The sequence below is a fragment of the Ctenopharyngodon idella genome, chromosome 19 (assembly GCF_019924925.1).
Source record: "Ctenopharyngodon idella isolate HZGC_01 chromosome 19, HZGC01, whole genome shotgun sequence".
Lineage (NCBI taxonomy): Eukaryota > Metazoa > Chordata > Actinopteri > Cypriniformes > Xenocyprididae > Ctenopharyngodon > Ctenopharyngodon idella.
In genome coordinates, this window is record NC_067238.1 from 15,915,648 (window position 1) to 15,943,189 (window position 27,542).

The 27,542-nt window shown below is 38.5% G+C and overlaps 2 protein-coding genes and 1 long non-coding RNA gene across 8 annotated transcripts in view; 2 read left to right on the forward strand and 1 right to left on the reverse strand.

Annotated features, from left to right (window-relative positions):
- The window catches only part of LOC127501613 (E3 ubiquitin-protein ligase TRIM21-like), a 63,514-nt gene that overhangs the window by 11,661 nt on the left and 24,311 nt on the right, over window positions 1-27,542 (forward strand). The window contains exons 1-8 of one of the 6 annotated variants that reach the window (XM_051873703.1): window positions 6,339-7,123; window positions 7,495-7,581; window positions 7,739-8,310; window positions 9,039-9,134; window positions 11,080-11,313; window positions 11,405-11,543; window positions 12,241-12,267; window positions 12,419-13,094. The exons of 1 other annotated variant lie outside the window; for it this stretch is intronic. In XM_051873703.1, coding sequence (XP_051729663.1) covers window positions 7,515-7,581; window positions 7,739-8,310; window positions 9,039-9,134; window positions 11,080-11,313; window positions 11,405-11,543; window positions 12,241-12,267; window positions 12,419-12,957 — 1,674 coding nt within the window. In that variant the 5' untranslated portion in view covers window positions 6,339-7,123; window positions 7,495-7,514 and the 3' untranslated portion in view covers window positions 12,958-13,094. 4 more of the 6 variants (XM_051873700.1, XM_051873699.1, XM_051873701.1 and 1 more) reach the window with 4 other exon arrangements.
- The window catches only part of LOC127501642 (uncharacterized), a 69,646-nt gene that overhangs the window by 4,067 nt on the left and 38,037 nt on the right, over window positions 1-27,542 (reverse strand). Inside the window, exon 2 of the long non-coding RNA XR_007926659.1 lies at window positions 7,848-7,993. This is a non-coding gene — a long non-coding RNA (uncharacterized LOC127501642). The remainder of the gene's footprint in view (window positions 1-7,847; window positions 7,994-27,542) is intronic.
- LOC127501637 (zinc-binding protein A33-like) overlaps window positions 354-27,542 on the forward strand; it is a 39,250-nt gene continuing 12,061 nt past the window's right edge. The window contains 2 exon segments of the mRNA XM_051873760.1: window positions 354-524; window positions 1,159-1,248. Coding sequence (XP_051729720.1) covers window positions 1,173-1,248 — 76 coding nt within the window. The 5' untranslated portion in view covers window positions 354-524; window positions 1,159-1,172.

A 27,542-nucleotide genomic window follows, 5' to 3' on the forward strand; every position in this document is an offset into this window, starting at 1 on the left:
ATTTTTACAATTTAAAATAACTCTTCTATTTGAATATATTTTAAAATGTAATTTATTCCTGTGATCAAAGCTGAATTTTCAGCATCATTACTCCAGTCTTCAGTGTCACGTGATCCTTCAGAAATCATTCTAATATGATGATTTGCTGCTCAAGAAACATTTATTATTACTATCAATGTTGAAAACAGTTGTGTACCGTTTTTTTTTTTTCTTCAGGAATATTTGATGAATAGAAAGTTCAAAAGAACAGCATTTATCTGAAATAGAAAGCTTTTGTAACATTATCACAAAGACAAGAGAATAATTAAAGGCCAAACATAGACTATTATTATTGTATAATAATATATAATTATCTCAGATTGAGTGTGTTGTTGACTCGAGCTCGGTGTTTTCTCGTTATTCTATTTTCTCTGTAAATGTCGCAATGATGTAGATAAGGAGAATATTTGAGCCCCTCCATGACACGCGCTACCGGCCTCCGTCCCCGCGGGATTCGGCGTGAAGACTGTGAGGAGTGAACGACTGTAAGTTTGATCATAAATCTGATCATCATAAACATAAACACTTTCATCTGCATGACTCATATCAGCATCGGACCTCTGCGTGTGTCAGTGACGACACTTTATACTGATATCACACATGCAAAATCAGATTTATCACATGATATTATGATATGATATAGCGACACTGTTCATGATCAGTTTCAGTACAATGTTTTATATTTCAAAGTACCATCGCTGAACTATTGTCAAAGTGTCAGTGTCTGAAACATAGTGATACGATGGAAGATTGTTGCTTTGTGTAATGTGACGTATGATTAAGTGGGATTTTTTATTATTTAAATGGTTTGTTGTTTTATTGCTATGGTATTATCCAGACATGTTGTGTTGATCTCGATTTTAAACATGCAACGTGTAATCTATCTAACGTTATGATCTGTTGCAGCTTCTGCAAAAGGCAAGTAAACTGAGCAGAACTGTATGATCCTATATGATTATGCATATCATATGATATTTGAAATCTTTTTCAGAAGTATAATATCAGACACAATTAATGTGTTTCTGCAGGGCATCACAGCTGTAGTGTTGAATTGAGAACATGATGATCTTATAGAGCTCATACAGATGTGAAGGAGTTTTTTCTTTGTTTTTCTTCTAGGAAAGGAGGGGAGGATGTGGCAGAGTGTTGGTTTGACGGTGTTGGTGATCGTGGCCACGCTGATATGTGTCCTCCTCTTCATGCTCTTCGGTGAGTGACCCACAAACCCCTGGGAAAAGATCCTGCAACACACACACACACACACACACTTGCTTTGGTATTTATTTTAACTGATGCGGTGACATTCAGACATTTTTAAGTGTAACTTGATTGTCTAAATACTTTCAGGGTCAGTGTAGGTGATCTTAAACTGGAGACTTGAGGAACTGCATGATTTTGTGAAGTCTAATGCAGTGATTGACATCTAATGGTCATGAACCTTGTCTCATTTCTGAGAAAGAGTCACACCTTCAGTTGCAGGATTTTCTCTACAGTGATTTATGACCATGAGTGAGAATGTGGTCGGTACAGTCAATGCAGAAATAGAGCAGGTTTGCTGACTGTCAGCAGGTTTGATTACGACACGGACGTCTCATTTCTGCAGCTCGCTGTGAGTCGAGTGTTGACTTTAGTCGAGGTCTCTCTCACTGACCCACAGTAGCTGTAAAGAGGTTTTCTGTACTGTAGAGTCCTGTCTGCTCTTATATAAGTGTACAGTGTCCAGTGTGTGATTTGAGGAGCTGTGCAGATCTGTGTCATCATGTCAAACGCCTGCTTGAACCAGATCTATGTAGGTCACTGAACTGAACCTGCTGCCCCTTCTGTGTGTTACTAGTTATGAGGAAGAGTGTCTGTCTGTGTTAACTAAAGTGTCTCAATCTGTTGGAATAAAGTCACAAATTATACTAAGATCATGTTTGTTAATAAAAATACAGTTGTTCATGTTTTGTTTATGTTAATTCAAAGTGCATTAATTAATGAAGACTTGCATTAGTAAATGATAAAATGAACAATAACTAATGGTGTAGAAGTGTATCTAGTAAATTAAGGGTAGGGTAGGCAATTTTTGGAGAGGCTAGCAATAGCAAGTTAGCTTTGAAAGCATAAGTTCCCATCATCCCTTCAAAGCCACGCCTCCTTCAAAACACATGACCGCGTACAGCAGGGAGCAAACAAAAGCATCAAGAGAGATGGTGTTAAACTACCTCATGTCTCAAAGCACATTACATTACAATTATAATCAACATAAACAACTTAAAGAGCTCTGACCTGTACCACCTGACTGCTGCAGATTCATTTGGTCGGTAATAGTGTTGCCATGGAAACGCATAAATTCCAGTCACAAACCGTCATCTCTTCCAAATTACGGTAGTTATGGCATGAACACAGAATAAGCTCGTTGAACTGTAAAAGGTGGCTGCTGTTTCTGTTTCGGTGCTTGTGACTGATGTCTGTCTAACTCTGCATTGAATGAAACGCGCTGATGACTTGTGATGTCTGCGCGAGCAGGTGCGCGGAGGAGTGAAAATACATACTTTACAGGCAGGAAGGACATCGTGTTATTGCTTTTAGACCAAGATTAAAACTACACCTAGTCATAAAACCATAGCCTATATTTGTAAGTTTTGAGGGGGAAAAGTTTATCTGTACTTTTTCTTAAGTTTATTTATTTATTTTTAAACTCGTTTGTCATCGTAACCTTACATTTATGCGTAGAACTGACTTTGATCAGAGTGAAAGAAAATCAATTACAGTGTAAACTGTATAATGCGAATAAAATGGTAGCACTTCACGTCTTACTGTGATTGTTTACTCCGATTATAATCATAATACCACCAACATAACCAAAATATTCTGTATACATGAGCTAAAGTTTAATCACAGTATTGCTTAGTTTAATCGCATTATGTCTTTATGATGTTGCCAAACGGAGTCAGTGACAACAGCAGTCATTTGTGAGAGAATGGCGGCATCTGCTGGAGACTTTAGGGAATTACAAATGAACGCAGATGTGTTTGTTTAGGTTTGAAGCTAAACGCATGAAAGTGGATGTCGAGGGTCAGAGTTGAGAAACCCTGGACTAAAGAAACAGGAAATATAATGTTTATATATGTTTAGGAGGTATGTGGATATAGACGCTATTCCTCCATACAAGTCATTTATCCAGAAAAATAACAAATTAATGCATTACTTTTTTCTTTTTTTGTGTGTGTAAATAATAGCCTACTTGAAATGTAAAATTCACAAATGTACACTCACTACCAGTCAAATGTTTGAACACTCATTTTTATTTAAACATTGTACATTAATCACCATGTCTTAGTTAATTTTGCAATATGGCCAGCTGACTACTGAATACTGCTTATGCTACTATTAATATGATAAACTAATTTCATTAATATAAACAGAATCTTTGTGTCTGAACATTTGACTAGTACTATTTATCTTTATTATTTCTAATTTCTCTCCCTGTACAGTTTATTGCATTGGGCCCCCGACCAGTTGTCCTCCAGCAAACCTTTAGTCAAGTGTGTTTAAACTTGTCGTGTAGGTGATTTATCTTCATCATTTCTCTTTGCAGATATGACCAGGAGCTGGTCTGAGATCAGTGTGAAGACTGATGAGAGTCTGGAGACTCTGAGGAGAGTCTCTTTCACTACTCTTTCTACTCTTTCACTGGGAAACTCACGCTCATGCCGTTCCACACCCGTAAGACCTTCGTTAATCTTCGGAACGCAAATTGAGATATTTTTGTTGAAATCCGATGGCTCCGTGAGGCCTATATAGGGAGCGATGACATTTCCTCTCTCAAGATCCATTAATGTACTAAAAACATATTTAAATCAGTTCATGTGAGTACAGTGGTTCAATATTAATATTATAAAGTAACGAGAATATTAACGACTTATTTAGTGATGGCCGATTTCAAAACACTGTTTCAGGAAGATTCTGAGCATAATGAATCAGCGTGTCGAATCATGATTCGGATCACTTGTCAAACCGCCAAACTGCTGAAATCACGTGACTTTGGCGCTCCGAACTGCGGATTCGACACGCTGATTCATTACGCTCCGAAGCTTCCTGAAGCAGTGTTTTGAAATCGGCCATCACTAAATAATTCGTTATTTTGTTTGTTTTGGCGCACCAAAAATATTCTTGTCACTTTATAATATTAATATTGAACCACTGTACTCACATGAACTGATTTAAATATGTTTTTAGTACATTAATGGATCTTGAGAGAGGAAATGTCATTGCTCCCTATGTAGGCCTCACGGAGCCATCAGATTTCAACAAAAATATCTCAATTTGTGCTCCGAAGATTAACGAAGGTCTTACGGGTGTGGAACGGCATGAGGGTGAGTAATAAATGACAGAATTTTCATTTTTGGGTGAACTAACCCTTTAAGATCCTCTAGTGCTCTTCTGGCACATTACACAGTAAATCATAAATGATCTTGTGGTATTTCTTTTAGCCACTATGCTCCAAAAATTAGGAATGTCTTCCAAATGAAGCAAAAGAGGCTTCCAGCATTCATATTTTTAAAAGGTGGGTTAAGACTTGCTTATCAATATAACAATATGGTGTGGAGTTGTGTGTAAGTCTGTTTTATGTTTTATTTTACCTTCTGATTCTCTTACAGTTGTTTTATTTCTATTATTTTATATTGATATTGAGGTCAAACTGTATTGCCAATTTCTTTATTTTACATTTATCCATTTGTCTTTTATACTTGTTTTTGAGTATTTTTATATTGACATTGTGTGAAATTGTATTTTATTGTATTGTATTGTATTGTATTGTATATTTGAAATTGTATTTGTTTTTATGCTTGTGAAGCACTTTGAGTTGCATTGCATGTATGAAAAGTGCTATACAAATAAATGTTTATTATTATTATTATTATTATTATTATTAAATGAAGAGGTGGACAAAATTGTTGGTACCTGATAATAGATGAACCCACAATTTTCTCTTAAATAACTTGAAAGTGACATCCATCGTTTAATCCATATTTTTGATTCAACTGAATATTTTGAATAATAAAACAAATTAAAAATGGTCTGGTCAAAAACGATGGACCCTTAACTTTATATTTTGTTTACAGGCAGTTTCTGTGGCTCTCAGTGAGATTTCTGCTCATTTCAACAGGAAGTTCGGCTCGTTCTTCCTGAATAATCTGCTCCAACTGTCTCAGGATTGAAGGATCTTTCTCTAAATGTTTCAGCTCTTTACATAGATGTTTGATGGATTCAGTTCAGGCCACTTCAGAATAGGCCAAAGTTTTGTTCGTAGCCATTCTTGGGTGTTTTTAGCTGTATGTTTTGGTCATTATCCTGTTGGAGGACTCGTGATGTTCCACTGAAAAAGAGCTTTCTGACACGGGGCAGTTCGTTTCTCAGAACGCCTTGATAGTCTTGATTTCATTTTGCCCTGCACAGATTCAAGGCCTCCTGTGCCAGATGCAGCAAAGAAGCCCAAAAACATGATCAAGCTCCTCTGTGTTTCACAGCGGGTATAATGTTCTTGTTTTTTTTGTTTTTTGTTTTTGTGTCTGTGAACATAAAGCTGATGTGACTTTCCTGAAAGCTCCAGTTTTGTCTCATTTGTTCAAAGGACAAAGCAGTTTTTTCTGGTCTGTTTTGTTGTTCTTAGTTCAATGTGCTGCTCCTTAAAGGATGACGATCATTTATTTTCATCATTTGTTCTTCAGTTTCTAATATCTTGTACTTTGTCTTATTATGCTCCATAATTGATTTATTTTCGATACTTCATGAAAACTTTTATTATATTTTCTCCTCTCCATCTGTCAAAATGAAATTGGATGTAAATCAATCAGCTGCAATTTTACATCAAGAAAATTTCAGCACTCAGCATCTGAATAAAGAGTATTAATTTCTATGAATGGATAAGTGACATTTTTTGTACTCTTATTGCTATGAAAATTGTGTAAATTGAGCAGAATTTGTCCTGGAAACTTTTAACAAATGTTGCCAAACAATCAAGCTTTTGTAAGTCTGCTGAAATCTCTTCATGACCTGATAGAAACATCAGGCCCAATACAAACAGACACACATGAACCAACACACTGAATACAGAGACAAATGTAAATGTGTAAATACGGGAAGGAGCTCTGACATGACTGTAGTTCAGAGAGATTCAGAGAAAGTGAAAGTAACTTGATCAACAACAATATGGACGCCTGAAATGATCAACCTCTTTAAACAACAGAATATTTATTGAGCCGTTCAAAGAGTCTTGTGGACAAATCTGATACTCACAGGTAAGAGAGAGAAATATTAGAGAGATTGAGCTGAACAGGTTTCTGATGGAAGTGATCTGGTTTAGTAGGTTTATGTTGAACTGGAATAAGTTAATAAGAATCAGGTTTAAGCATGTCAAATACTCAACTGCTTTAGTTGTTTACTGCACTGAAATTGAATCAGAATTGTATTGAAAGTGTGTCATTTGACTGATTGTAAAGCAAAGTTTGGTGTTTCTGTCATTTTGTCACATTACTATCAAAAGACTAAAGAAACAGGAAGTAAATGACCTGCAGACAGACTGAACACAAACCTGCTAAACTGCAGCTGAAAAGAAGGAAACACGAAGGAAACGATGCATTAAGAGCCGGGGGGTGAAAACTTTTTGAATTTGAAGTTCAAGGTATATTGTATTTAATTTTTCTTCCGGGAAACATGTAAGTATCTTCTGTTGCTTTTGAAGGGCAGTACTCAATGAAAAAAAATATTTCAACAAAAAAAGAAAAATTTGTACATCTTCATCCTGTTCAAAAGTTTTCACCCCCCGGCTGTTAACTTCTGGAGCATCAGTGAATGTCTGAACCTTTTTTATTAGTTTTGTTTGAGTCCCTCAGTTGTCCCCAGTGTGAAAAGATGGATCACAAAATCATTCAGTCACTGCTTTAGAGGGTTCAAATATGCAAAAAATCCTTGAAAACTGAATAATCTGCAGGACATGGAGGATTTTTCTGAAGAACAGAGCTCAGTTTAACTGCTCAGAACAAACAAGGGACTCATGAACAACCATCACAAAACAAAAAAACAGTCGTAGATCATCCAGGTAACCACACACAGTATTAAGAATCAATGGTTCACAAACTTTTGAATGGGGCCATTTTAATAAATTCAGCTATTTATTTTGTCTTGTGGACTATATGTAAATATCTTTTATGTAAAATATCTTACTCAGGACAGTGCTAAATAAAAAATATCATACATTTTGTACAATTTCTCTTGTTTTGTTAAAATTTTTCACAGATTCTGCAAGGGGTTCCCAAACTTTCGCATAACACTGTATATTAAGGAGATTAAAACTACACCAAGATATACAATATATCTGTTAATTTTGAGGGGAAAGGTTATCTGTAGTTAAATGTCCTTTAATACAAAAAGCAGTTCCTAGTTCAGATTGTTTTGTTTTTCCTTAAAAAGGCATCAATAGAGGAAGAGCAATGGCAGAATATTCCCCAGCATCACTGAAAATACGAGAAAGGACAGGGAGTGTGGATGTTCCTCCATGTGAGTCAATAACCCAATCAGATCTCTTGTATTTTATCTTCTTCAAAGTAGCCACCTGTTTTCTAGATTTAAGTTCTGCACATTCTGGACATTCTCTCAACAAGATTTTCACTTAACACTAGTGTAGGTGATTTACGTTCTTCATTTCTCTGTCCAGGGATGTCATCCTCCAGCGGTCCACTGACTGAGGAGCTTCAGTGCTCGATATGTCTGGACGTGTTCACTGATCCAGTCACCACTCCATGTGGAAACAACTTCTGCAAGACCTGTCTGAATAAGTGCTGGGACAACAGCCAGACCTGCAACTGTCCATATTGTAAAGAAACATTCAAGATCAGACCTGATCTCAAGATTAATACCACACTCCGAGAAGTTGTAGATCACTATAAAAAGAAAAGTCCTGAGAAAAAACCTGAAGTTCTGAAAAAACCTGAAGTTCTGTGTGACGTCTGTGAGGAAAGAAAGCTGAAAGCCCTGAAGTCGTGTCTGGTGTGTCAGAGCTCTTACTGTGAAACTCACCTGGAGCCTCATTTGAGAGTGGCAGGTTTAAAGAAACACAAACTGATCAATCCTGTGAGGAATCTGGAGGACTATATATGTCAGAAACATGAGAGACCTCTGGAGCTGTTCTGTAGAGATGAACAGACATGTGTGTGTCCGATGTGTGCTGTAACAGAGCACAAGAACCACAACACTGTTTCTTTAGAAGAGGAGAGTGAAGAGAAGAAGGTAAAAGTTACTATTAAAACTGATTTTAAATGGCTCATATATAGTCTTGAGAGACCACCTCAAAAGGGAACGTCTCTGGTTACTTAGCGTAACCACGGTTCCCTGAGAGAAGGGAACGAGACACTGTGTATGCTGCTGTGGTACATAGCTCAGAGTCTTTGTCAGCTGCGCTCTGCTTCAGTTTAAGATTCTGAGGCAATGGCATCCAGCGCTGTTTTGCGTGAGATATCATTAGGCTTCAGTATTTGAGGAAGGAGATGATACCCCATAGCGGCATTAAAAAAAATGAGTTAAAAAATTAGTTATTATATTATTATTTTTATATTATTATTATTATTATTTTTATTATATTATTATTATTTTTTATGAATATATTGGCCTTTTTAACAGGCATCTATCGATGACGCAGTGTCTCGTTCCCTCCTCTCAGGTTACCAATGTTTTATAGTCACCAATAATATCATACTATGATCTTATTGTGTTCCTTGACTTACGCTCAAGTTTCACATTAAATGTGAGTACTACTTTTAATAAGCTGTAATATCTATTTTAATATGACATTTGAAGCAATGCATGTTTGTGCAATTTTGTTATATTTTTTATATAGTGGTAGGCTGTGGGATTTTTTTTTACTTATTAAATCTGTGCTGAGGCAAAAATTAAAAAAAAGGTTAGGGACAGTAAATTTCTTTTATGATAAATGTGTCTGTATTGTTCTCTGTCTATAGACTCAACTGATGAAGACACAGAAAGACGTGCAGCAGATGATCCAGGACAGAATCAAGAAGATTCAAGATGTCAAACACTCATCAGAAGTAAGAAAGGTATGTAATTCAGTTTTATAAAATATTTATTACATCAGTTAGTTCAGGGTACTTTTCACTGTTTGTATCACTCCGCCGGTCTGCATTTGTTCCAGACAGTCTGTTTGTGTTTTAGTGGTGGGTATTTTACAGTGACTCTTCGAGTTTGCGGTTTGATATTCAGATTTGTTTTGGCTATAAACCCACAGTGCACTGTCGTAGACGTGCAAATAATATCAGATGTGTAACGTAACGGTGTGTAGTGAAAGGCACGAGGACGAAGGAGAATATGAATAATGGTATTTAATGACAAAACAGGCAGGTAACTCATTTTAACAAGGTTAAAATGAATGAGAAACACTGACTAGCGGACTTACCAAAGGGTTTACAGACAAGAGCTTTGCTGTAAAAAACATTCACAAATCAAGCAGGCCAAGAGGACACTGGTTTCAGTGTTCTAAGTGTCCAACTTTTGGAGGTACACGCATTATAAAACTTAAAAAAAAAAAAAAGATTTCGGACCGGAGGACTGCGTCATACGGATTCACCAGAGGTGGGAGTACGTCACACATGTGCAGGTCACAAGTAGGCTAAGTCTTAAGTCTTAACCTTCAAGTCTCAAGCAAGTCCAAGTCAATTTTTGTGAGAATCAAGCAAGTCAAGTCAAGTCACTGTTTTATGTCAAGCAATTCAAGTCAAGTAGTAGCTTGAGTCAAACAAGTCACTGGCAAGTCATACAAATGTTTGATGATTTAACTGAATTTATATTAAAATAAGTTAAAACTACAGTAGTTATAGACTACTGGAATTTTATTTGCAACAAAAAAAAAATAATTGCAATCAATACAATAAAAATCTAAAATTAAAAAAATAAATGAATGTGTGTGCGTGTGTATGAATGAAAAGTGTATTCTTTGCATGTGCATGGTTATGTTTGCAAATTTGATTTTTTTCTTTTTATTTGTGTGTTGTGTGACATAGACATAGAGCTTTGTGACAGCAAATACAGTAGTCTTGATTTGGGTGGTCAATCTGCATTTGAAAGTTGGAAAGGGTTTTAAATCAAGTAAAATGACTCAAAATCAAGTAATTTAGCATGCCAAAGTCAACTTTAATCATATAAAATATACAGCAAAATTGTGGCCAGTGAAAATGCTGAGTGGCTAGTAACTTTTGAAAAAACCACTAGCCACAGTGGCTGGTGAGCAAAAAAGTTAATGTGAAGCCCTGCTTCCCTGACCTACTGAATAAACTTGTTTAATGCCAAAATAAAAAAGCTCACAAATAGAATGTGAATGCTCTTTAAAACACTGTGCTACAAGATTACTGACATCCCCATGTCTTATGGCACTACATGTTCACAAATGCAGGTTCTCAGATCTCTTGCTGTTTCACCAACATACAACATGGACAGCATATAACATAATTGACATGAATTACATGTGATGACATTTTTTATAAATATATTTTTATCTGTTCTAGGATGTGAGAAACATTGGAATTGAGTTACAGTTTCCACATTTATAATTAGCCGGAGGAATTACAAATGGTAGATGCTTGGAAAGACTTTTACATACAGAACTAAAGAGTTCTTCAAATTCTTTGCTCTACGAAATGACATCAAGGGGGGATGTTTAAAAGTTTTAGAAAGATCTGGGTCTAAAAGCGAAAATAGACAAAGTAACTGTCAATATTGTGAACGCAAGTTACTGAATTTTAAATGTATTTGTATAAAACCACTATTACAATCTTGATTACATGCTTTTTATTCTTTTTTACTTTGATCACTTAAAGTAATAGCACATCTCTCCTCAACAAGACACATGATTTGAGGAATCATTCAGTGCAGTCGGTGCAATTTAAGTTATTTTGAAAATCCTCTAATAACACTAAAGTATGAGCATTAACACTGATTCTTGTCTTAATAAACACCGCTAATAATTAGTTGATTGTCCTGGTTGAGCAGAGAAGCACAGAGAAGGAGAAAGCAGCCCGTGTCGAGCTCTTCACTGATCTCATCCGCTCCATTGAGAGATGTCAGACTGAACTGCTGGAGATGATGGAGGAGCAGCAGAAAGCAGCAGAGAAACAGGAGGAAGAGCTCATTGAAGAGCTGGAGCAGGAGATCACTGAGCTAAAGATGAGAAACACTGAGCTGGAGCAGCTCTCACACACTGAAGATCACCTCCACCTCCTACAGGTCAGTCAACATCTCTCTGATCAATGATAATGCAGTATATGACACCATAACACTCCCCATGCTGAAGGATTTATCCTCTCTCCTGCTGTAGATTTACTTATCCCTGTGCAGCTCTAGAAACACCAGGAACTGGTCTGAGATCAGTGTGAAGACTGATGAGAGTCTGGAGACTCTGAGGAGAGCTCTGACTCAACTGAAGGACACTCTACAGGAGAAACTCACACAAACTGGTATGACAATATCAAATACACCGTACAGATACATATATTAAAAACAGGACATAATCATTAAAAACTTAATAAATGAGAGAGACACAAGAGTTAATGGTTACGCAAGCGCTCTTCTGTGTTGTCTAAGGATAAACATGAAATAAGTTTTCAGCTACAGTCTCTCTTACTTACCAAATCAGATCATGGATTTTCATGACATCACCGCAGACTTCAGCTTCTCATCAGATCTTCTGTCCAATCAAATGCTGTCTAGAATCTAAAGCTTCCCGCCCCCTACATTATAAATAGACATTGAAGCTGCGGCTGAAATCGGTCACTTGTTCACACATTTACTATTTTCTACATGGTGAATGGCACATAATGCACTATATAGGGTTTAGGGAACGATATGGAGGAGATTAGGAGGAGAAACTGTTAGAAATTATAAGGAAACTGAGGTTTTACCAAGCTCAATGGCTCTGGCCAAGCTGTGATATAAACAAATCTGTATTGGCTATTTTAAAAAGGGGAGGAGTTGTTCGATATATCCCATCCTGTCTTCCTGTTTCAGTTGAAATTGCAATCAAAACATTGAATAATGCTGCATGTTCCAAGGCACTTCAGTGAGCTTTAAAGAAATCCTTAAAGCTTGTCTATAATTCCACACATAAAACATCTCAAAGATCTGATGATGTTTTAATGTCATGTGTCTCTACAGATCTGAAGAGGATGCAGCAGTATGAAGGTACAGTGTGTGTCTGAACTACACTAGATTACATTCATATACTCGCAGCTTCATCACTAACCTACAGGATGATTAAACACTGATTAAATATTAAAAACATCATCACAAAATGTCTGTATTAAGTTGTGATTCATATTCTCTGTTTTCTCAGTGGATGTGACTCTGGATCCTGATACAGCTCATCCTAAACTCATCCTGTCTGATGATGGGAAACAAGTGAGACATGGAGACATTAGACAGAAACTCCCAGACAAACCAGAGAGATTTAAAATCTGTGTAGATGTCCTGGGAAAGGAGGGATTCTCCTCAGGAAGATTTTATTTTAAGGTGCAGGTGAAGGGAAAGACTGACTGGTGTTTAGGAGTGGCAAGAGAATCCATTAACAGGAATGGAAACATCCCAGCAAGACCCAGTAATGGATTCTGGACTGTGCGGCTGAGGAATGAGAATGAATATTTGGCCTGTGCTGATCCTGCTGTCTCTCTGTCTCTGAGAGTGAAGCCGCAGCGGGTCGGTGTGTTTGTGGATTATGAGGAGGGTCTGGTCTCCTTTTATGATGTGGAGTCCAGCTCTCATATCTACTCTTTCACTGGTCAGTCTTTCTCTGGGAAACTCTATCCATACTTTAGCCCATGCTTTAATGATGGAGGTAAAAACTCAAATCCACTGATCATCACACCATCACACTGAAAGTAATGCTTCATGTAATTAATGTTTAAAACATCTAAAATATATGTTCTCTTACTCAAAGGATGAGAATCACTTGTTGTAGCAGCTTGATTTACATCAGCATCTGAATAAAGACTTTTTTTTGTACTTTTAATTGATTAATTGTTTCTGTTTTATTGTGTCCAATATTAACCCTACATGATTACCTCACCATGTGTAACATTTTTGAGTGTGATTCTTACATGTCAGGTTCACAACCATAAATCAGGGACATCAGTTTGATTTGTCAATAAAATTCACACACTCCAGGTAAAAACAGATATTTTAGTAAATATTCATAGTCATTTCATTTTTACAGTTTATTTGATCAGAATACAGTAAAAGAGTGTAACAATTAGTCCAGACTGAAGGCGAGCTTGATGAACCCAAGTGCAGTTTATTGAAGTAAAGTGAACAAACAAACAAACAAACAAACAAACAAACAAACAAACGCAACCGCTTGACCTGAACACTCACCAACAGCAAGGTTACGTTAACAATACACGACCCGTAACATGGGGAAGACAATGGCTTAAATACAAGAACTAAGTGAACACATGACTATAGCAACCAATGAGCAAGTGACACAAGGAACAACGGAACCAATGACAGAACAGAACTGAAAACCACATGACCATAAACAACCAATGAGAACATGACACATAGACTAAAGGAGAACATGAGGAGCAAGGGAAGCATGACACAAACAAGCAACAAGCGCCAAACTACAAAATAAAAGACATGAAATCATAAACATGTACATGAAACATGAACATGAAAACAAGACATTACAAAGAGTGAGTAAAGCTGCATAGCTTGAGATGCGAGACGAAAATTTTGTGATAAGTTCACCTGTGCATATTTATAAGTACGAATGGGCCTAATTTACACAATTATTAGTGGACCCATTGTATGAATGAAAATAAAAAATACATAAAAAGAAAGAAAAACTTAAAAAGCTAATAAATAATATACATAATAGAAGAGTTAAAGGTCCAAACATCATATTATTGTAGCTAGCCTTAACAAAATGTTACATTACATGGTACCATATTCAAAAATACTAAATTGCAAAATTAGTTATACAAAAATTAATAAAAGCATGTTATGAAAGAATATTAAACATGACACAAATTCTAGAAGTTTTTATAGCTTTCTAATTAACAGACATTGAGATTGTATTTAAATACAGATTCAATACTCGTTCAAAGATGTTAAAGAGGGGTTTACTTTTTGTATATTTACATTTATGGATATAGAACTTGCCAATAAATAAAAGGAAGTTTATACAAAAACATCCTTTGATTAAATATTAGTCATAAAACCCAAAAAGAATGTGTCTAAGATTTAAAGAAACAAAACACATTTTGGAAAATCAAGGCATTAATATTACTCCAGAAAGACTGAGTAAAAGGACACTCCAAAAACAAATGGCCTTATTGTTACTTCCAAATTTCTGTAAAAAATGCTTGACAGGATTGTCACGGAACACACACACTGGACAGACCGTTAAATTCCAAAATAATTCAAAGTCTTTATTAAACAAAACTGAGATTATCAATGAAATATAATGGCAGACAGCTGAGCGGAGGTAATGATGAGAGAAACAATGGTGAGTAGCCCCACACACACACACACACACACACACACACTTTTCACAGTGACTGAGAAGTACTGAATAATTTTACTTTTTTTCTTTCATAGAATGCCAATGAGGAGCTGAAGACTTGGGAACAGGAACAAGGAGAGGAATAAGATATAATTTAAACAGAGACAGTCCGAGTCAATAACGAGACCAGACAATGTGTGTGTGGCAAGTCCTTTTAACTGGTACTGAGGTGATGGGTTACAGCTGGTAATGATCGGAACCCAGGTGATTAAGAATTTTGAAAGAGTGAAAGAGATTAAGTGTGTGCAGGTGAGAACCAAGGAGGATGTTGTGAAATCCAGTGCAGATGCAGTGACTGAACTGGTGGCCATGACAGTATTTAAGACAAAGTCTTAGCTTACAAATTTTGAAGTTTTATTATGAATTTATTATTTATTATTAAATTTTTCAAGTTTTATTATGAATTTCAAACAATAAGCACCGTTTTGGTGCTCTTAAAAGATTAGTTCACTTCAGAATTAAAGTTCCCTGATAGTTTACTCACCCCCATGTCATCCAAGATCTTCATGTCTTTTTTAGTTGAAAAAAAAAAGGTTTTTAAGGAAAACATTCCAGGATTTTTTTCTATATAGTGGACTTCAGTGGGGTACATTAGAAAGGTCACATGTGACATAGGCGGAAGTACTGTGGTAGGGCGAAAAACTCCAACTTTCTCATCCAACTTCAAAATCGTCCAACATCGTTGTTTTACCTTTTTTTGTAAAGTGCATTTGACTTATGCTGGGTACACACCACAAGATAATTGGGCTGATTTTGGGCCGATTCTCAACTTCCAACAATCCTAGGTAATGTCCTGATTATCTTGATGGTTCTACAGATTATCTTATCAGATTTTCCTGTGGTGTGAAGTGTTAAGAGTGACTCGAAAATATTCAACATCAAATCCTGATGTGTGGGGGGGAACCCAGAGGACAAACACGTGCACGCTCTGGCGATTATGATGTGAAACGAAACAATATCCAATCAGAAAGCGAGCTGACAGAAGACAGAAGCATAACAAACGCAGTCATGGCGCAGCACAAATTTAAATGGATTTGGACAGCAGAGATGGAGGATCAGCTTGTCGATTTGTGGCAACCTGGGCCGCATTAATGCACGGGCTTACCTGGGCTTATGCCCAGGGCTCCGGGCTGAGGGAGGGCCTCGGTGATGCCGGGAAAAAAATATAAACGCATTTTATTATGGGTTGACTGTCCCTTTAACATCGCTTTGCTTTGAATACATGTGCGGGTGTGCAGCGTCTAGCAGCAAAAAACTCACTGTAGGCTATCGCACACCGGACGTGTCGCTTTCAGATCAAAACAGCAGCCCAAAACCGTTAAATTTAAACCAAACATGCAAAACGTTCAATGGGCATCTTTAAACTGAAAAAGCAGCACAGAAACCAAATCTGAAGCGGCATAAAATAACGAAAATGTGTATTTTATTTTAGACTTTTCCGACCAGTGTCAAAAACAGCGCCATCTTGTGGCGGGTAAAATTTACAGCAGCCATAAACCTGAGTGCGCAGCTTTGTTGTTTTATCCATTATAAAAGCCTGACGACGCTAAATGTGTTTAGTTTTCTGACAAAATAAATAACATATTAAAGTGTGGCAATAAATTAAATGGATCAACAAAACAATAATTATAATAATACTAATAATATCCTCTGAGTTGTTTGAGGCAAGTAAATTGTGTTGTTATTTTACTGTTTTTATACTGTTTATATGACAGAACATATGATAATGTAGCCTAATATAGTCTACAGGCTTATATATTTAAAATGTTTAAATTCCATATAGTGGTCTGGGTTTAAACATTCCAACACGCAAAGTGAAGCATTCACGTGACTGGAAAGAAAATGAGCCTCGTTTTTCGTTAATCACGTTTCTCTGAAAACAATACGCACATTTCGGGACAAAGCCACTTAGAGATAACTTCACAAAGATAATCTACACAAAAATATTCGTAAAAAACGTAAAAAAAATTCACGAAGCATCTACACAAGCACATCAGAGTGCAGTTATGTGCATTAGATTTTCTAAGTGAGCAAAAAAGAGGCAGTCGATCAGTCCATTTGTACAGCATTAGATGGTTCCCACCAACTTCCCACCGAAGTTCTGTGCTAAAATCCTGCAGGTGCTCCTGGTTTTGGTGGATGAAGGGCCCCCCCAAGAGGTAAAGCCCAGGGGCCCCTTATAGTCTTAATGCGGCCCTGGTAGCAACAGCACGAGTGTTTATACAACGTGTCCAGTAAAACATACCAAAATCATTCCAAACACTATCAAAGCAATTTCTTCCTGCCTATCGTACGTCATGTTTATTCTGAAGTCTCGAGAGATTTTGTGAGATATAACGTGTTCACAGTCGGGACTCTGGTTGAAAATCTGTTCTTGTGTGGTGTGCTGTCTTTGTCATATCAAGACACACCAAACACTACAGAAGGAAAACGGTTAAAATCTAGAATTTTGTCCTCATGTTTGTGGTCTCTCACATTTTGAAAATCCTATAAGTTTTCAAAAATCTTTTAGTGTGTACCCAGCATTAGTTTTGCACATACGTTTTGTAGACACTGGATCTGTACTTTCACCTACGTCATGCGTGACCTTTCTAACGTGATTACGTCATGTGTGGCGCATCGCAGAGCAGTGCAAGACGAGCATTTGTGGTTAAAAAGTATATACATTTTTTTTTTTTTTTTTTTTAGAAAATGACCGATTGTTTCGCTAGATAAGACCCTTATTCCTCGTCTGGGATCATGTAGAGCTCTTTGAAGCTGCACTGAAACCTTCCACCCATTGTACCCCAGTGAAGTCCACTATATGGAGAAAAATCCTTGAATGTTTTCCTCAAAAACCTTAATTTCTTTTCGACTGAAGAAAGAAAGACATGTACATCTTGGATGACATGGGGGTGAGTAAATTATCAGGAAATTTTAATTCAGAAGTGAACTAATCCTTTAAAATAACGTGACATTGTTGTAGCCTCAGTTCAAGTGGCACGTGAACCGATCCTCTCTTTACTATTAGTTACAGTACAAAATAAACATAAATGAACATCAGAGGGTGAAAGATACAGTACAACTTACTAAAATGTATCACGTATTATGTAATTGTTCAATGATATAATGTCACGTAACATTTACCTCAGAACAGCCATTTAATGTCCATAAACTACAGCAAGGAAATGAACTTCAGAGAGGAGCAAAAAAGCACTATATTACATATTAATTATATTATTACACTAATACAATTAAAAGTTCTGTTTCATCCCAGTCAACACAGCACCATATGGGTTAGTTTCACTAGAATGCGAGCTGTCAGGAGATCATATATCAAATTAATGCACTGCACCTGCACGCAATCATCCTCTATAAATACAGGTACAATGACGGCGGCACATGAGAACGGCGGCACATGAAACAGCCAATCACACGGAACAAGGAGAACGTCAGTTTGATTCACTTCTCGTGAGAGAGCCGCGCAATTCATGTTGCTTCCGAAGATTAAGAGATCGTTATGAAAAATATGAAATAAAATGCATTTACAAATCAGGAATAAACACTGATGCAGTGAAAGTTTGAGAAGGCAGCTGAAAGAAAATATCTGACTATATCAATGCATGTGAATCAAACAAATAGACCAAATAATTAATATAGTTTCACAAAGAGCTTAAAAGAATAAATGTAAGCTTAATCTGATTAAAAGCTTTATATATTATGCATGTATTATATTTATTTTCATTTAAAAGCAAAGTTTAATATTGTTAATTAATATAATCGGCCTAATTATATGAATATGTCATGAATTATTCATAATTTTAATTTATTTAATATATATAATGAATAATTAACAGCAAATGTTGAGAAATTTTGTCTCTAAAATGTTTTCACTATAAACTGATTTAATTTAGAGCGAGAGATACAGGAGGAGTGGCTTTATTGCATCAAATACATGTCACTTTACTTGCAGCTGATTGGTCGAGTTTGGGTTTGCGATCTCTAACCCAGAATAAAACCCGCTCCGGAGCAGGTTAGCCGTGTAGCGTCAGTTACCATAGCAACAAACCCCGCTAAGAACCAATCCACTTTAATAAACCCGAAAAACCAGAGTTTGCTCAAACTAATCTTGAACTTACCTGGGTAGAAACTGAAACCGGCTTTGTGCAACAGGCCATTGGTGGCTTGGTTTAATGTTTAGTTCCAGGGACTGGTGTTCATGTTGGCATATCACAATATCAGAATGTTTAATAAAGAATCAAGTTAATTCATGTCTGTCTCCTGGTTACGGCCCCACTACATTCCCCTCCTGACCTTATTTGGTACACTGTTGACCCATATGGTGGCGTGTTGACTGGGATGAAATAGAATGGGGGGTTACATAGGTAACCGAGGTTCTATGAATAAGGTCCACACGCCACCCAGCATAGTCACGTGGTGCCAAAATAAGAGAATGTGACGGCAGCATTGCACCTGTATTTATAGAAGATGATTGCGTGCAGGTGCAGCGCATTAATTTGTTATATGCGAGGCTAACCCATATGGTGGCGTGTTGACTTTATTCATAGAACCTCAGTTACCTATGTAACCCCCTGTTTTCATTATAACTTTATTATTTTATCCTGAAATGCAATTGTATACAAATCAGTTGTTAATTAATCTTTAATGTATAGCTGACAGGGTTCCCTGTATAATTCACAACATTAGTTAGAATGTTTTTTTTCCCCTTGAGAAAAATTAACATGTAATATACAATATCTCACATAAGTGAGTACACCCCTCACATTTTTGTAAATATTTTATTATATCTTTTCATGTGACAACACTGAAGAAATGACACTTTGCTACAATGTAAAGTAGTGAGTGTACAGCTTGTATAACAGTGTAAATTTGCTGTCCCCTCAAAATAACTCAACACACAGCCATTAATGTCTAAACCGCTGGTCGCAAAAGTGAGTACACCCCTAAGTGAAAATGTCCAAATTGGGCCCAATGTGTCAATATTTTGTGTGGCCACCATTATTTTCCAGCACTGCCTTAACCCTCTTGGGCATGGAGTTCACCAGAGCTTCACAGGTTGCCACTCGATCATGCTCTGTTGGCATTCATGGTTCCCTCAATGAACTGTAGCTCCCCAGTACCAGTACTCATGCAGCCCCAGACCATGACACTCCCACCACCATGCTTGACTGTAGGTAAGACACACTTGTCTTTATACTCCTCACCTGGTTGCCGCCACACACGCTTGACACCATCTGAACCAAATAAGTTTATCTTGGTCTCATCAGACCACAGGAAATAGTTCCAGTAATCCATGTCCTTAGTCTGCAGACCAATTTGATGCAGTATGCGGCGTATGGTCTGAGCAGGCTGACCCCCCACCCCTTCAACCTCTGCAGCAATGCTGGCAGCACTTATACGTCTATTTCCCAACCTCTGGATATGACGCTGAGCACATGCACTCAACTTCTTTGGTCGACCATGGCGAGGCCTGTTCTGAGTGGAACCTGTCCTGTTAAACCGCTGTATGGTCTTGGCCACCGTGCTGCAGCTCAGTTTCAGGGTCTTGGCAATCTTTTTATAGCCTACGGCACCTTTATGTAGAGCAACAATTCGTTATTTCAGATCCTCAGAGAGTTCTTTGCCATGAGGTGCCATGTTGAACTTCCAGTGACCAGTATGAGAGAGTGAGAGCGATAACACCAAATTTAACACACCTGCTCCCCATTCACACCTGAGATCTTGTAACACTAACGAGTCGCATGACACCGGGGAGAGAAAATGTCTAATTGGGCCCAATTTGGACATTTTCACTTAGGGGTGTACTCACTTTTGTGGCCAGCAGTTTAGACATTAATGGCTGTGTGCTGAGTTATTTTGAGGGGACAGCACATTTACACTGTTATACAAGCTGTACACTCACTACTTTACATTGTAGCAAAGTGTCATTTCTTCAGTGTTGTCACATGAAAAGATATAATAAAATATTTACAAAAATGTGAAGGGTGTACTCACTTCTGTGAGATACTGTATATTGATGTATATATCCAAAATGAATCGATATTAAATCAAGATCGAAATTGAATCGTGAAATTTGTGTCAGTAAACTCCCTCCCCCCAATTATCACTCCTAGCTGAACTCAAAAGATGCCTGCCCTGTTTTTCTAAAGTAAAAAGAATTATATAGTAAAAAGTAATGAAGAATAAGTCTGGCTCAAGCTGAAATAAGGGAAGTATGTGATCATGTGTGTTACAGCTCTGTAAGCAGACAAAAACTTAATAAATGAGAGAGAGATGAGAATTAGTCGTAGTTACTCAAGCGCTCTTCTGTGATGTCTGAGGATGCACTGCAGTTGTCATGGTAACTCTACTCTCTCAACTGCCACACAGAATTTAGAAAATGCAGCTCAACTGTTCAATACAAACTCATTAAAATACATTAAAGTAATTAAAAAAAAACTTATGTGCATGCATAAGTAGAAATAGACGTGTAGATAAAAAATAAAATATATACAAATAATTTAATATTTTTGTGACCCAAACTCGATGGTCACATTATTATCATCAGCTCACAGTTCTTTTTGAAGAGAGCTGGCCATATTCAGCTCTAATTTCAGAAAACATATAAAACGTCTCAAGTTACGTATTTAACCTGAGAAAGGAGGGGAAAGCAAAGCAAAGCAAAGTATCAAATCTCTCCAATCCTATTGGCCGGCGACAGCCAATGATGTCATCAAAATGCGGCCCGGAAGTATAAAGGAGCCACCAGTGAAGCAGTCATTATCTTATCGTCTGAAGGGACTGTTCGGCAAGCAGCCCCGAAGCATGGCAAGGAAGGCAGCGTCTCGTTCCCTTTTCTCAGGGAACCATGGTTACATATGTAACCTGAGACATTCCCTTTCGAAAGGGAACTCAACACTGCGTTTACCGCATATGGGGAACAATATACCCACGCCGCCATGCTTGAGCGGAGTGCATGCCAAGAAGATGGCTAGACAAACGTCAACTAGCAGTTTCAAAAGAAACGCCAGAGCAACTCCCCCTCGGGTCAAACAAAGGCTGTCAGTGACAGCATTCCCTACAGCCAACAGCCCAAGCTATAAGCCTCAAAGAGGTCTTCCGCAGAAGGCCTACCAAGGCCGCTCCAAGGCTTCTGGGACCGAACCTTCCGAGGAAAGAGGGTCCCTCTAAGAGAATGTAGCCAGGGGGCCGGAAGGAACCCCAGTTAGTCACTAGAAGGGGAACACAGTCACCCCAAATGCCACCAGGGAGGCCGATCCGGTCCGATAGCAACCTAGTTTTGGCCAGCAACCTGTCTGAACACAGAACCTCAACAAACGCATTCTTCAGAGAAGATATCCAGTAAGAGTGACTGCAAAGGGGCAGTAAGCAACTCAGACCAGAGCGTAGAGACGGGCATCCAGGAGAGCAGGACTCAGCTAAGTGCTCTTAACCCTACAAATGAGAGGAGTAAACTCTGCTCAATCCTAGGATCTACTCAGCGCCTGATTATTAGCACTGAGGAGGCTGTGCACTCTAAAAGGAACCCAACAAGGGGAGTACATTACCAGCCTGGGGGCTGATCCTCAATAGGGAGGCCCCGGAGAGGCCTTTAACCACTGACCAGCTTAGGTAGATAAGTACTAAGCAGGACAACCCTCAAAAGAGGGGAGTACAGAGCTCAACCTAACAGATAGACCGTACTGTAGTCACAAAATCATGGAGGCCCAAGAGGGGGCCTACAACATGACAACAGTTCTACAGTTTTGTAGAAAAATATAAATAACACAGCAGCCTTGCTAAAGGCCAACATGTGAAGCTACAAGTTTAATCTGCTTAAGTTTCAACACCCAGATGTGGGGGTGGAAAAGCTTCAAGGGTGGCCTGTTAAGGCTACACACCTCGAACAGCTAGCTTGCTGTAAGCAAGAACCCACAAACATGTAACTCGTACAGAATGAAACCGAGTTAAACCAGCAGATAAGACTGTAGAGTGCCCACATAACAGTCCACCTAACACAATCCGACAAGCAGTGTACTCAGTAAAAGCACCTTTTTCTCTTAACGCAAGAGGAGTACAACATACGCCATCATGTTCTGTAGGAGGCCCAAAGCGGGCCTATGACTTCAGGCAGACACGTAGCGTCAGCTCATGGCAGTGTTTCAAGCTCAAGGGAGCAAACACAAGAAAACCGAACCAAAGTGAGGTCAACTTGATAAACTCAACCTGAGCCAATGGCCACTCAGCAATGTACTCAGTAAAACACATTTTACTCTTTAAGCAAGAGGAGTACAAAGACACACGCCAACGTGCCCTCAAAGGAGGCCCAGAGGGCCTACAACTCACAGACACGTGGCGCCAGCTAGTGGCAACTAAAAGTTCTAGGAGCCATAATAGAACCAGACTTACTTAGTGAGGTAACTATTTAGTTTGACTAGAGCTAATAAAACCAACACAAACCAACAGGCCATGTCTCAGTAAAACACCTTACACTCTTAAAGCAAGAGGAGTACACACTCCGCCAGCATGCTCTGAGAGAGGCCTACTATAGCAGACACGGGCGTAGCCAGTGGCAGTGATAGCAAAACCAACACAGAACTGTGCCAACATGTTAATTGAAGGAGGCCCAAGAGGGGCCTGCGACTCCAAAAGACACATGGCGTCAGCTAGTGGTTTCACAGGTGACCAAGCTCAAAGGGAACCAGCTCTAAAACCCAACAAACAATTGCGGTTAACTAGCTTAACTCAACCTGAGCTTAAGTCTACACATTCCAACAGGCAATGCACTCAAACACACTAAACCCTAACAGAAAGGGGAGCACAACAACATATGCTACCATGGTCTGAAGAAGCCCTGAAGTGGCCTACTACTTCGGACAGATACGGGCATAAACCTGTGGCAGTGCTAAATTAGGTGAGCAAAACTCATGAACATCTACCAGCAACACTTGTGAAATCACAAGCTATCGTGCTAGAAGGAGGCTCAGATTCACCCAAGCCTTCAACTCCACAGACACAATAAGCTGTTGTGGCAGAGATTAACTCTAAAGGGAGCTAAAAAGAACCAAACTGAAAGTGAGGTTCCCTACCACTCAACCTGAGCTATGCAATCCATCAGGTCATGTACTCAGTAAAAACCAATAATCCTAAAAGCAAGGGGAGTACAAATAGTCACCATGCTCTAACGGAGGCTAGAAACAGGCCTACTACTCATAAGAACAGGTGCTAACCTGTGGCAGCAAGGAGTTAAGCTCACACATGTGTAGGGCAAAACTAGAACCCAAAGCAAACACAATGCTTTGCTATTCATACATACCATCCTGAAAAGAATGGATGCTTTCACCAAACAGAAATAACACATCTGTACTGAACCCTAGAGAACGGGAGCTAACCAAGCTAACACCGTAACCTCAAGCTTGAATGCTAATTCAAGGGGAAAGACAAATTCAGTATGAATGAAGTTCTAGAAAAGTGGGGCCTAAGCAAAATAGCATACACTTGTCTAAACAAAGATAAGGGCCTACCACCTGAGACAACAGCACCAGGGAGGCTAGTGACAGCCTGCTACCTTAGCTACTATCTAACTAGCACCTACACCAAAAGGGTAATGGGCATTTGGCCTGACAACTTAAATAAGAGGAGGCCAGAACTAGGAACTATACAACCTGACAGGGGATAGTAGCAATAAAGAGTGAATGCTTTAAAAATCACCTAAACCCTAGTTCTAGCCTAGGCCGGCTAAGCTGTGGGCCTATAGGGCCGCACGAAGCATAGATCTGCCTGGGGCTTAACTAACCCTCTGAACTCAACCAGAGAAGAGGAAACTCAAGTAAAGCAAAGCTCAACCAGGAAACAATGTTAGGCGGCCCAGGAGGCAGACACAGACATAGATCTGAAGTAAAGAGTGCTAACTCAAACATACTCTAGCTAAAACCAGAGGAGAAGCTACTCTACCAAAGGTGGCTGAGAGGCGGCCAGAGAGGCAGATTGGAGAGATATGATACTTTGCTCTCAGACACCGGTTCACGAATGACGTTCCCCATATGCGGTAAACGCAGTGTTGAGTTCCCTTTCGAAAGGGAACTGTATAGAGGAGGGGAAACTGTAAAAAGAAATATTAATATTCAGTTAAAGGGTTAGTTCACCCCAAAATGAAAATTCTGTCATTAATTACTCACCCTCATATCATTCCACACCCGTAAGACTTTTGTTCATCTTTGGAACACAAAAAAGCTCAAACGTGCTGCATAACACATGAGAATGAACCTCATTGGTTACACAGCACGTTTGAGCTTCCGGAAGAGGTTTGTTCTTGTGCGTTATTCAGGTTAGGTTGAGTTTCCGCTTATGTTCGCTGATCAATGTTTACATGCAAGTAAAAGCCTAAATTAAATCTGTTCATCATAACAAGCCATCTATTCTCTTCAGAACATTTGGACTAAACCGCTCAATTCATATGCATTAGTTTTCCGGTCTCTTTATGAAGTTATTGAAGCGTCAAAGTTTCAGTTACAAAGGCAGTCAATGGAAGGAAATCTGACAGCATTCTGTTGTCTAAAAGATCTTCATTTGTGTTCCGAAGATGAATGAAAGTCTTACGGGTTTGGCACGACATGAGGGTGAGTAATTAATGACAGAAATTTTATTTTGGGGTGAACTGACACTTTAACTCTGAGATTGTTTGTCCTTTTGGTTGTTTCATCAATATATTTGGTGAATACATTTCCTAAGAGTGTCCATAAACAGTTATGTGCAAATGACTGGGTTTGAGAGGCAGATTCGATCTTCATGAGAAGAGGGATGTGTGTGAAATATCAGGCCTGAAGCTCCAACAGCTTAACAGTGCTAAAAAAAGACACACATTGATCAGAAACATGATGTTGTACACCAGGGGTGTTCAACCCTGCACCTGGAGAGCTACCATCCTGAAGATTTAAGCTCCAACCCCAATCAAACACATCTGAACCAGGTGTTCAGGGTTGCTTGATAATTACAGACAGGTGTGTTGGAGCAGGGTTGGAACTTAAGTCTGCAGGACGGTACCTCTCCAGGAGCAGGGTTGGACACCCTTGTTGTACACAATACTTTAAATATAACCTTAAAGGGATAGTTCACCCAAAAATGAAAATTTGATGTTTATCTGCTTACCCCCAGGGCATCCAAGAACACAAATGATGATTTTTAACTCCAACTGTTGTGGTCTGTCAGTCGTATAATGCATGTCAATGGGAACTCCATCTATAAGAGTCAAAAAAACATGCACAGACAAATCCAAATTAAACCCTGCGGCTCGTGACGACAAATTGATGTCCTAAGACATGAAACGATTGGAGTTGGAGTTAAAAATCATCATTTGTGTTCTACTGAAGAAACAAATTCACCTACATCTTGGATGCCCTGGGGGTAAACATCAAATTTTCATTTTTGGGTGAACTATCCCTTTAAAGCCTGTTTATAATTCCACAAATAAACATCTTAAAGATTTGATGATGTTTTATTGTCATGTGTCTTACAGTGCTGAAGAGGATGCAGCAGTATGCAGGTACAGTGTGTGTCTGAACTACACTAGATTACATTCATATACTCACAGCTTAATTACTGACTTACAGTATGATTAAAAGATGTGATTCATATTCTCTGTTTTCTCAGTGGATGTGACTCTGGATCCTGATACAGCTCATCCATATCTCATCCTGTCTGATGATGGAAAACAAGTGACATGTGGAGACATTAGACAGAAACTCCCAGACAAACCAGAGAGATTTGATACATGTTTATATGTCCTGGGAAAGGAGAGATTCTCCTCAGGAAGATTTTATTTTGATGTGAAGGTGAAGGGAAAGGGAAAGACTAAATGGGATTTAGGAGTGGCCAGAAAATCTATTAACAGAAAGGAAGTGAACACGCTGTGTCCAAGTAATGGATACTGGACTGTGATTCTGAGGAATGAGAATGAATATAAAGCCTGTGATGATCCTGCTGTCTCTCTGTGTCTGAGAGTGCAGCCGCAGCGGGTCGCTGTGTTTGTGGATTATGAGAAGGGTCTGGTCTCCTTTTATGATGTGGAGTCCAGCTCTCATATCTACTCTTTCACTGGTCAGTCTTTCACTGAGAAACTTTATCCATTTTTTAGCCCAGGCCATAATGATGGAGGTAAAAACTCAACTCCACTGATCATCACACCTGGCCCTTAATTGACAGGCAGGCAGACTGACAATTACCCTTTCAACAAAAACAATGGAGCCATTCTGATATAATATTTACATTATGCATCACTTTAGAAACCTTAAGTGTCCATTATCTATTTTCTGAAATGTCCATATTGCTTGTATGGCAGAGAAACAATCCTTATTATTTGAGGAGTAGCTAAGTCCATTTCACAGATAAGGCACAACTTGTCAACAGGCCTTTCCAAAGTATTAGTCTTGGTTTTAACCAACACACATCTTACCAGTCTTTTTTTTACCAGGAAAAACATTCATTATTCTTCCAAAGAACCATGAATTTCTTGGGGAAGAGTCATCTATTATCAGGATAACATCTCCAACTGAAAAGTTTTTTCTTACTTGAGTCCATTTTTGACGCTCCTGGAGCAAAGGTAAATATTTAAGCATCCATCGCTTCCAGAATAGGTCTGCAAGATACTATATTTGTTTCCACTTGCGACATGCATTTATGTTTTCTTTTTTGAAAAGTCCAGGAGGTAAGGCTGGTTGCCTTTTCATTAATAACAGGCGATTAGGTGTCAAGGGTTCCAGATCTGTGGGATCATCTGTAACAGTATGTGGTCTGTCGTTTATTATTGCTTCCACTTCGCACAGGAATGTATGCAAGCTCTCATCAGTAAGTGTTTGTTCTTTCAGCACAGATCTTTCTAACGGATTTTTCTAACGGACCTTATCTGTCTTTCCCACACTCC